The sequence below is a fragment of the Myiozetetes cayanensis genome, unplaced genomic scaffold (assembly GCF_022539395.1).
Source record: "Myiozetetes cayanensis isolate MyiCay16 unplaced genomic scaffold, myiCay2020 scf5-8, whole genome shotgun sequence".
NCBI classification, from domain to species: domain Eukaryota; kingdom Metazoa; phylum Chordata; class Aves; order Passeriformes; family Tyrannidae; genus Myiozetetes; species Myiozetetes cayanensis.
The window spans coordinates 4,071,942-4,083,661 of NW_026087742.1; the positions used below are offsets into that span (position 1 = coordinate 4,071,942).

At 47.3% G+C, this 11,720-nt stretch overlaps 1 protein-coding gene across 1 annotated transcript in view; it reads left to right on the forward strand.

Moving 5' to 3' along the window:
• The window catches only part of ILDR2 (immunoglobulin like domain containing receptor 2), a 52,915-nt gene that overhangs the window by 24,894 nt on the left and 16,301 nt on the right, over positions 1-11,720 (forward strand). Inside the window, 6 exon segments of the mRNA XM_050331365.1 lie at positions 340-486; positions 1,229-1,405; positions 7,748-7,813; positions 7,816-7,863; positions 9,210-9,423; positions 10,345-11,035. Coding sequence (XP_050187322.1) covers positions 340-486; positions 1,229-1,405; positions 7,748-7,813; positions 7,816-7,863; positions 9,210-9,423; positions 10,345-11,035 — 1,343 coding nt within the window.

Here is an 11,720-nt window from a genome sequence, read left to right on the forward strand (position 1 = left end):
GCTAATGGAGCACGTCCTGTGGCATTCTCATGGGTCTGCTGAGGGGTGAAGGGTTTCTGGGCTGGGGAACTGGAGCTTCTGCCTCTGTGCTGCTTGTGTCTCAGCCAGCCACAGGTGCTGCCAGAAGGGACCACATTTCTGTAGCTCCATTTCTCATTGTCATGTGCCCTTTGGACACAGAGGAGGACCTAGTCCTGGACCCACAGGGAGTTAGTCCAGTTCTGTTATTCACCTGTCTGTTTTGTCCCTGTGCTCTCCGTTGAGAGGATGTTGCTGACGTTCCCTTCCACAGCAATGTGCAATCTTGTAAGTATCTTCTTTTCTCCCCTTGTTTTCCAGAGTGGGTCTTTGTGGGCCTAGTGATCCTGGGGGCATTCCTGTTCTTCCTCCTGGTGGGGATCTGCTGGTGCCAGTGCTGCCCACACAGCTGCTGCTGTTACGTCCGCTGCCCCTGCTGTCCTGAGTCCTGCTGCTGTCCCCGGGCATGTGAGTGACCCTGCCCAAGCCTGGTGCAAATCTTCTGCTGTACTGCTTCTGCTCCCTGGCAGAACAGGAGGAGAATCTGCTAGTAATGCTTCCCTTGCCCTGAGCACATTGCTTGGCTAAAGAACTCGTTCTTAGGGAGTGAAGCATCTGACCTATTACTCAATGGTTGAGCGCTCAAAGTTAATTACAAATGTAATTCCCCGAGCCCTCCCTGCCTTGGCAGCTGTGTCTGCTTCTCCAAAGTGTCATGCTCCCATTCCAAAGTTGTTGTTGTGTCAGTGAATGTTGTGGGTCAGAGCTAAGAGCATTCTGGGAGGCTTCCTCCTGGCAATGCAAAGCAGCTGTGCTCTACAACAGTGCAAAATCCTTGCAACCCAGCAAGGTTCCTGGTCAGGCTCAGTCAGAGCTGTCAAGTTTCATGAGCCTCATCCCTGCTGCTTGGGTCATCAGTTGTTTTTAAAGCTGAACTGCCACTAAATCGTGGCAATGGTAGTGGTGGCTGTAACACTCTTGAGTGTCTTTCTGGGCATCTTGCAGTGCTTGTCCAACCTGCTGTGTGAATTTTTTAAACTCCCCTCAGTGCCCTTTGAGGCTTAGAGAAATTCAGGTTGGTCCTTTTTAAATTCATTTGTCCAGTTGTCTCCTACCGAGTTGTCACCAGTGTTGGTTACGTGCAGGTTTCGACCATGTGGGTCTCTTGGGGGCTGATGTGACACTGACTCTTGTTATTCTTCTTTTTCAGTGTATGTAGCAGGCAAAGCAGCAAAAGCTGGGTACCCTCCTCCAGTCTCTGCCATGCCAGGTCCATACTACATCCCCAGTGTTCCTGTAGCTGGTGTCCCATCTCCTGCTGTGCTGATGGATAAGTCGCACCCCCCTCCCTTAGCCCCAAGTGACGCCAGTGGTGGAAGCCAAAATGGTAATTTGCTGTGCCAGGCACAACATTCAGTCCCCTTTATTGGGAGCAGGTCTGGGAAAAGGAAGAATGATTGTCACTGGTCGAGTGGTGTGAACAGAAGAAACACAGAGAAACTGCATTTTAATCCTGTCTCTGACAATGACATTTGCATCCCTCAGGGCCACACGGTCCAGCTTTTCTAGTGCCATCAGCACAATGTCAGTTTGTGGATTCCCAGTTACATCAGCAGGGAATGGGAGGCCAAGTTCTTGTACAGGACCTCTCTCGTTACTGCCGCTCATATTTACTTCCAGAGGACAAAAGGATGATTTCAGGGAAACAGAGGCGGTGGCCATTTTCCCCTTAGAGCTGATGCCTTGCAAACTGCTTTCTCTTTGTAAACTCTTCTTTCTACTCTCTGCAAGGCACTGCTTGCCCTCTGGTAGCAGTTTTTGCTGCAGCATGTTTTGCTGTTCCCATGACCTTTTGGGCAAAGGAACCTACTCCCTTAGCATTTCTGCCCAAGAGCATTTGGGGCTGGACCCTGTCCTTTACCTTACGGAAGTCAGTAGGTCACTTTTTTCCTTCAGCCTTTGCATTTGTGCAATGTGAGAGATGAAAGGCTTCTAACTAGAAAGGAGTTTTGGATCAGTGTCAGACACAGACTGTCACTATGATGACTCTGTCTCGGTGAGGGTCACTTCTGCTGCCATCAAGGAAAAAGAGGGCAGCTCTTTAGCCACATGCATTTCAGGATCAGAGTGGCAGTCTAAAGTCAAACAAGCTGCTGCAGAAATGGCTTTTACCAGTGTAGAGTCGCCACTGATCCAGCTGCATGTCTGATTTCAAAGCACCACACTAATTATTAATTGTTCAATTTGCTTGTGACAGTGTGTTGATAAAACACATATGAAAAGACAAGATTAAGTAGCATAATCAAGTAATTAAGCTTTTGGAACAACTCTACATGTCCTTCTGCTGCCCCAGTCAGTATATTAACCTTTCTGGAATTACAAAAAGTATTTTCCCTCAACAATCATACTTTATTTTGCCACTGAAATCAAAACAGCTCTGGAATGGAGCGCTTTGAAGCAGGAAATAATCATTGATCCAAAGCAGAACGTATCTGATTCAAAAACCTTTGTCAGAAAATGATGAATGACATCCCAGTGCTTAATTTTTTTTCTCCTGTGAAAAATGTCACTGCATGTAGAGCGTGGTGGTGGCTGTGGGAACTCGGGAGATATTTTGAGAGTCAGATCACAGCCCCAGTCTTGTCTCTGCTAGCAGAGCACAAGTGCAGAATGAAAAGCTGTGGATGCATTTGATAACCAAACAGAACAGCTCTTAAATTTGCATGATCATTACACAGAAGGATGCATTTATTATATAATCCAAATCACATGTCTGGACTCAATCCCTCACCTCAGGACTCAGGACTTGAAATGAAATACTACATATTGCAAATAAAAACATTATCACAGAATTTTGACCTTTGTGGCAAGACAGCAGAGGTCCTTAATTTCTTTTTAAAAATAATTTTTAATTAATTTATTTTGCAAGAATGTGGATAAACCCTTAGTCTTGATCATGCACCTCAAACTGTGGAGCTAAGGAAGAGTTATGGCATGTATCCTGTTCCTTGTCCCTTAAAGTTCCTCCACAAAACCAGAATATCCCCTAATGACAGGCTGTGGAAGAGAAAACATTATGTGGCTTTTCCATGGTACTTATTTGCTGGTTGGCCAGACAGCAAGCTAAACAAAACGGGTAATGGTTGACTTTATTATAGTAAGGGCCTTTTCTCAGAAGGAGCAATAATCACGGTCTCTGTGTCCTCCACACAGCCAGTAGGTCTGACCTGAAACCTGTTATCTTTGAGACTTCAACCTTTCTGTCAAGTCCATTTAGAAAAATGGGATCAGAAGTGCTGGGGGACAGAGGCTGGAGCCTAAAAATTCTGAAAACTACAGCCTTTGCCCTAGATAGATTCTGTGCTTAAAAACAACCCCTTTGAGGGGATCTAGTGAGCAAACTCAGGCATGAGGATATTTAGAAAATTTGTCCAGGGTTACATTAAAGCCATATGACAAAGCTCTGATTAAGCCTAGGAACTCTGTCCTAAACTTAGGGCTGAATAAGGAAAAAAAATCCCAAAACTTTTAGCTCTCTTATTTAGAAGTGTTGGCAATACATAATTTAGAATTCGTGCTCTATTTTAAATCCAGTGGTTACCTGGAAACTCTTGCATATATCCCTTAAGCCCTGCACACAGGGAAGCTCTTGATCCTAGAGCTGGGCTCCAGACCTTTAACATTTAAAGTGTTTAAGGGTGAGGAGGCATCATTTATTTCCTAACTATACTTGCCTGAAAAAAAATAGTAATGCTGTCCTTTCTGGGGAGGGCAACAGCTTACAGTTTTGGCTGACTTGGTTCCACCCACGGAAGAATAAAAATTATGTCTAGTTAAACACAATTTAAACATTAGAAATCTATGAACTGTTCAGGAGAAGAAAATATGGTCTAACAGGGAAGAATGTTCTATTCTCTTTGACTTCAGTGAATGGTTCTGGACATGTGGTCCACATCTCTGCATCTTTATTTCCTTATAATTAAGATGGGCCTAAAATTTTTCAGATCTGATTAAAAGCATATGGCAATTACAGATGAAGAAGGGCTTGAGGAGGAAGCAGTAATATCTTTGGTTCTCAGATGAAGGAATAGTGAAGAGCTTTAATAAGTTGAACATTTAATATCATTATGAGAAGTTTTTAATAAATAGAGAGACAAAAAATGCTTCATTGGTAATGGAAAATACTTTTTATGAGCAGTTCACAGTCGTCTTTGCAGATTTAAATCCAAAATTAATTTCTAGATGCTTGCAGAATTAACCAAGAAATTCATTTGTCTTTTGATACACAGATGCAATAGCAAGTCAAGCATGAAGCCTAGCTAATTCTCCATCAGTTCCAGGAGGTATAGATGTTGCCCAAATAGATATTTGGCACAGCTTCAGTGGTTCCGGAGAGACAGTCTGGAAGCTGCCTGTTCAAGTTCCCCAAAGGTTATTAGTAGGTCAGTCATTTCCAGCTGATGGTTGTTTGCTGGCCTATGTATAAATGAGGTGGCAGCTTAGCTGGGCTCCTAGTAGAGACATCAGAAGAAAGAATAGTGAGAGGCCTCTTTCCTGGCAAGGTACCAGCCGTGATGGTGAGGTGCAGAATTGGCCTTGCTGCTCTTGCAGTGCAGCAGGAGCCATGTCTTCTGAGGCCACTCAGTCCAGCCCCTCTTTGTAGCAGCAACCTCATTTAAAGAGACGTGTTGTGCTGCTCATTTTGGAAGGCAGAGACAAGGTCCTTCACAGGGGTCTGTAGATCACTGTGTGCATTTTGCAGCCATTGTGCACACACTCATGGGGATAATAAAAACACAGCAGAACTCCAGACTGCAGTCAGTTAAGCTACCTGGAGCCACGCTAAAAGAAGGACCCTGATAGACCCATACTATGTTTTTACATCTAATACTTTTCCCAAGTGCAGCCACACAAGGTCATATTTCAGGATGTAGTCTCTTAATTTACATGTACACAGTGAAAACCCACAATGAAGCACTTTGCTCCTGAAGCAACTTGTGGGATTCTGATAGGGACCATTCTACCCATTTCTATGGCACAGCCATTCCTGAAGCAGAGCATGGTTATTTCACAGTGCACAGACACAGGCACAGCTGTGTAGGACAGAAGGTGCCTAAGAATACCTCTGCCAAGTCCTTTCTCAGCCCACACAGTGCATCGTATGCAACGTACTACCAAACCCATATGTTAGTAGCTCGATATATTGCAGTGAGGGATAAAACAGAAGGAACAGGTTGGCTCAAAACCACTCTCCAAGTGTTTAAATTGTTTCACAAGAGGAGCACTCATGCACCACTGCAGTATTCACACAAGGGAATGTATTAACCCCATGCAAGGCAGTGTCGTGGGTTTGCTCTGGCCTAATTTGCTCTTACACCCCCCACACAATTACTGTAAGTTGAGAGAAGGTTTATGCAGACAAAAGAGACCCGATTTGGGAAAATAATATTAGGATTTATTACTAGCAAGATAAAATCTAAGGAACTATATCTACAACAATATTAATTAGGTAAAAGTACTATGTATCTACAAAAATACCCCTCCCCCCTTTGTATCAGTCCAGGAGGAGAAGCAGTCTCTTTCTCTCTTTCCAGAGCTCCAGGTCTTTATAATAATTTTGCAGCACTTTTAAGTTCTTCTTCTGTTATCTCTAGAACGACAACTCCGATTCGTTGCAGCTGGAACTCTTTCTCTCTCTCTTTTACGTCAGCCTCAGTGCTGGGCCTACCCCCTCCTGGGCTAAGACCGGAGCCTGGGGGGTTACGCAGGCCCTGTAGGGTCTTCCATGGACTGCAAGGGGATACTTACCTACCATGGATCTTCACCACAGAGTCACATGGGATAATGGCTTTTGAGTCCACCCCTGTTTCCTGTGGGGTCCCTTCCCATGGGAGAACAGTCTTTAATAGACTTCTCCTCTGACGTGAGTCCATCTCTCAGACAACAGGTCTTCCATTCTGTGATGTCTCTCAGGGTCACAAATTTAGCTGCAGCATGGATCCCTCACTCAGATGCCAACATCTTACCCGAGCCGATCTGCTCCAGTGTAAGTCTCTCTCCATGAGCTTCCTTGTGCATTCACAAGCTCCTTTATGAGCTGCATGGGGGTCTCTTCACCCCAATAATCTTCCACAGGTGGCAGGGATTTATTTTTCAGTCTTTTCCCTGCTGAAGGGAGAGAGAGAGAGAGCAAGAGACGGGGAAGAAGCAGCTCCTCCCCCCTTCGAACTTCTCTCTCCTGCTGCTGCCAGTTTAGACCTTGGAGGTTGTTATCTCTCTGCTAGAATTCCTTCTGCAGCATTTCTCATCCAAGCAGTCAGTCCTTCTTTAAAGTTTTTTTTTTTCTCTACTCTTACAGGACAGAAGGGGGGCTTCAGTGCCACACCTGGCCCCAGGGCCGGGGGAGGACAGGGGCCTTGGCCCACTTGGGACCTGCCGCCTCTCCTACATAGCCAAAATTTTATCTGTGGCACAAGCTTCTCTTCTGTTTTCTTAAATTTGTAATTGGCAGAGGTGTTACTAAAACTTTTGATTGGCTTTTTCTCTGGAAATCCACCTGGACAAAACCATCCTCAGCCCCAGGGATTGGCTGGTGGGCAAAACCACGACAGGCAGACAGGTTCTATTTTGCAGTGCTAAGTGAATTGTCTTTATCACGGTTCTATAATGAGGCTGAATTTGAGGGTTGTAGTCCTCTTTTGTACCTAGATCTGAGTTTGTGTCAGTCCTGAAATAGCCCCAGGCTGAGACCTTCCTTAAATACTCTGCTATAAATGCCTTGTTTTCTTCAAAACCCTGACAGGTAGAGTTCTCTGCTTGCTGACTTGAGGTAGTCAGGCTGTTCACAGCTGTTGTTAGCAGGTAAGGTGTGCATGGACCCAGCCTCCCAGAGTTAGAGTTGCTGTGGTTCCAGGCATGTAGGGGCTTCTTTTCTGCACATAAGAATGTGGAAAACACAAAAAATGCTGTCCAGACTTCCCGTGTAAATGGCATAATCCCAGGAGTCAAGCACTTAATGTATGTGTAAGACGTACCTTTTCTGTAAAGTGAAGCAGGTTAAGAATGCCAGAGCAGGCAGTTTCACAGCTACCAGTGACCTGATTGGCCTCATCATGGGATTGGGTATAAATCTCAAAGCAGTGTGATGTGCTTTGTGGGATTTGGTGTTTCCTGCTGTATTCTCTAGAGCTTCTGCTGCCACAGGCTCTTTAACCTCTGTGAGCAGAATTCATGGTGCTGGGAGGGTGGAATGGTCCTGCAGAGTGACAGCTCCCAAATGCTCCGCCACCTGCTGCTCCTGCAGACTGGGAGCCTACAGCCCCTGCTGCTTAGAGGAAGCCTGGTTTTCTGGGACTGCTTCTCCCGTACCATGACAAATCCTCTCTGTAGTGCTGAGGAAGGAGAAAGGAGTTCTTCTTTTCTCCCTACCAGTCGCTCTGTGGCAGTGACACCACTTGATGCATCTGGCTGTACAAATTGGGCATTTCCAAAACCGTTTTTGCTGTTACTGCAAACTTTCGGAATGATGCAACTGCTACAACTTCACATCCCACATTTTAGACGAATTTCTTCTGAAGCAGCGACTGACTCAGTCTGTTTTGACGCAGCCTACCTGCCTGCAGACATGAGCTCGACTATAGAAGCAATATTGCTGGAAAGTCTCGTTCTTAAATTGTTTCAAAGTCTTCAATGTGTGTTTCCCTCCTGTGCTTTTTTTCTTTCTCCCTAGCAGTGCGCAAAGGGTACAGAATCCAGACTGACAAGGACAGGGACTCCATGAAGGTGCTGTACTATGTCGAAAAGAACTGGCTCAATTTGACCCAGCCAGGAGGATGCGAGAACGATGTAAGAAACAAGCATGGTTTCATTTTTTTTCTTCCCATTGACTGGAAAAAGACTGCAAATTCATAGTTCAAAGTTGGCTGGCTTTGCCTCAAGGTCAACCTTTTAGGATATGATGTCCAGGATACAGTAAACAGGGTAGATAAAGCCTAGATTTTAGATGTCTGCAGGTTCTGATTTTAAAGATCTGGTGCTTACCTAATCCTTCTTAATTAGAGCAGACAAAGTGACGGATACTGAAAAGCTTGTGAAAATTGTGCACTCAGATAGTTAAACTTTTGGATCATCAGCACCTTATTGTACTTACACATTCTACAGCCTGTGGTGTGATAATAGCTGGGATATTGTTTTCACAGTTTCTATACATTTTACAGTGTGGTGTCTGTAAATTACCAGCGTGGCAAAATAGGAGAGGGATGGTTTTATTGAAAGAAGTTTTGTGGGCTGCAGTGAACATGGTGTGGTTTGAAGGATGCAGAAGGTTTGTTTGGAGTTGCTCTTGTCCTGCAGAAGGAGTAAGGACTACAACAAACATTCAAGAAGCCAGGGGATCGTCAGGTTTTGTGACACTGAGCTAACCTATGTTAGGCACTGGTAGAGACGCATTTAAAAAAGACATGTGGGATGCTGCAAATCAATGAAGGTAAGGGAATGGGAATGACACTACATCAAAGCTCTGTACAGATTAGGCATAGCGAACAAATTATATATTCTTCTTAAACAGTCACTGCTGAGCACACTGTCTTCTCCACCCACAAAATTTACTATAAAAAGACCTCTGCAGATTGGTATGTCAGGCCTCCAGATGTCAGTGCGCTTGATGGGGTAGAGACTGACAGTGACTCAGAGAGTCTTAATCCTTTTTTGTGGGGGTTGCTTTTGTTTTAGATGGGCAAGTCAGGGCAAATCCAGAGCCAGCCTGTCTCTCACCAGGAAAGGGGGAGGTGGCACAACTGCTGTGCTGTGATGATGTACCACCATGCTCAGTGCCCACCTCCCAAGGTAGGGAGCTCACATGTGTTACTGAAGCAGGGCTGAGGGGAATTTTTGGGACACAGGAACCTCATGCCATTTATGATAACTTTAAAATACCCCACTGACTGCCAGCTACAAATTCAAAGACCTTTAAGTCTAACAGTAGCTCTTGTGTCCAGACAGAGCTCCAGCAGTGCTGGGCAGGGTTTTTCAAGGGTGTGAAGGCCTCTGATTCCATTTTGGTTGTTTTCTAACAGAGGGCAGCTCAGTTTTTCTGCTGAGAAAGCCACAGCTGGGTACACCACAGCCTGTCCTCTCCTGCCCTCTCACACATGCTGTCAGGTGACGATGCCCATCTCATTTCTTTTCTGCAGATAACAACACCATGTCTGAGCTCAGCTCGTTGCACGAAGAGGACCTGAACTTCCGCCAGCCCTACCGCCAGTCGCGGAGGAAACCCCTGCCTCCCGCGGGGGACATGGATGGGGACGCGGAATACTGGGCGGGAGTCATTGGTGGGGGCAGCACTCAGTCCAGGTCTCAGGCTGTCTCTGATTACAGAGATGAGCGGGACAGTTTCTGGCACAGGTGAGGAATCACCATGTTGGGAGGCAGCTATATCTGGCAGAGAAGGGACAGATGGACTGATAGCTCTTCTCCATTTCCTGCTGCTCTGGTTCTGCTTAGTGGGAGAGGGGTTAGACAGATATAGGAAATCTGGACATGTCGTTAGATGAGGTCAGAATGAATCTGATTCCCACATGCCTGCTGAAGCCTACCCAGCTGGGTAAGGCTTAGTACCAGCCCCATTCCCAGTAATATATAAAAGTGAGATTAATAGGGAACCAAGCCACCCTTCCCAAAGTGGGAAGGCACAGTTACAAATCTGTCTCCTGAGATTTGCACCTGATACTTCCAGCACTTCTCAGTACTGGTTCACTTTATTCAGAGTTGCACCCTGGTGCTTTGGTGCAGCAAGACCTGTACTCCAGACCTAAAGGACTGGCACTCTGGTACCTGGAAAGAGATGGCACATCATTCCCGCACATACCAACAGCCCAGTCTCCCAAAAGCAATGGCAGGGATTTCCTTCCTTCAGTACTGTGCTATTTTGCCAGTTCACTGCTTTAAAATTGCCCTACTGTGAGCTTCTGTAGCTGGGTTCTTGGGTTTCCTCAGCACAACATACACCTACAGGCTCTGGGGCCAAGGAGAAGCAAGTCCAGCCCTGCACGCTGTAGGTCAAGGGAGGTGCACTCTGGGGTTAATCTCGGGTAACCTTAGACATGCAGAGCCAGAGTTGTCTGCTCTGAGTTACCTTTACAGTCAGCAGAGAAAACCGGGGGTCTCAAGGATGTGACACATCTCTTCCTACGGAAGATGATGAAAACAGTCCAGATGATTCATGCCCCCAGGAGTTCCTGTTTCCCTCCATTGTCTATGCGGGCAGTCTGAGGGGATGAGTACAGCTGGATCCTGCCCTCTAACCCTACCTCTTCCCTCCTCCAGCCAGCAGAGATCCAAGTCTGAGATGCTGTCCCGTAAGAGTTTCTCTGTGGGAGTGCCAGCTGTGTCCATGGACGAGCTGGCAGCCTTTGCAGAGTCCTACAGCCAGCGGCCCCGGCGGGCAGACAGCCAGGAGACGCGGCGCTTCGAGCGGTCGGAGTCGCACAGCGGCCGCAGCGGGGGGCTGCCCCACCAGGACAGCTCCATGGAGGAATACTACTCCAAGCGCAGCAGAGGGAATCGGGAGCCACTGACGGACTCGGATCGGGGCTGGTCGTACAGCCCACCCCGGAGACGGGCCCATGAGGAGAAGCACCTTCCCAGGCTGGTGAGCCGGACGCCCGGAGGGAGCCAGAAATACGACCACTCCTACCTCAGCAGCGTCTTGGAGAGGAAATCCCGGAGCTACGACGAGAGTGGTGACCATTGCGCCACCCCCTCGAAGCTGAGCTCGCAGCCCAGCCAGAGAGGAGGGGGAACATACTATGCCTGGTCACCACCCTCCACCTACAAAGCCGAGAAGTCGCAGCAGCAGCCGCAGCAGTCGCTGTCGTCTCAAGAGGAGGATGAGGAGGAGGACAGCCTGCCTCCCTACAGCGAGAGGGAGCTGAGCCGGGGCCCCTCGTACAGGGCCAGGGAACAGGCCTACCTCAATACCTCTGACAAGAAGAGGAAAAAGGACCCCAAGAAAACAGTGAGGCCATATCTGGTGGTCCTGGTCCAAATAGGCTGAGCGGAGAGCCATCAGGCAGGGGTTACTAACCAGGGTTGATGGGCAAGGGGGTTTTCCAGGAGGGGGTCTTGGGGTCTCAGTGTGACTGCCCATGGGAAGGGGGAAGTCACTGTGGGTGTAGGAGGCCAGAATGGGAAATAGCTCCTATGTGGGAGTTCATAATGGAGGGGAAAGCCAGATGTGCCTGGGACTAGGGAGCTAAGGGATGTTCTTTGGCATCTGTAGCCTGCTGGTCCAAGACGGTGGGAGTTTATCTGGAGTTTAGAAGGATCACAGTAGGGAAGTCACCCGGGGCTTACAGAAATTACAGGGCTTTGGCATTGATCCTTGTTAAGGAAGGGTTGAGAGGCTCTTTTCTTCAGACTAGGAGAGGACTGGTAGCAAGGTATGGTGTAAGAGACGTCTTTCTGAAAGGGGTGAGATGACTGTTGACCTACTCTTGTGGGCTTGTGGAGGGCCATCTATGCCAAAGGCATTCCTCACCCAGGCTACCAGCAAATGCAAAACATCCTGACACAGTCCCAGCTAGTGAGGACTGATGGGTTCATGGTTGGTAGGAATGGGAATCTGGCTGAAGTCTGCTCCTTGAGGGAGACCTTGTCGCTAGAGCAGCTAGGCTGTTAGGCCTGAGCTTAAGCAGCATATG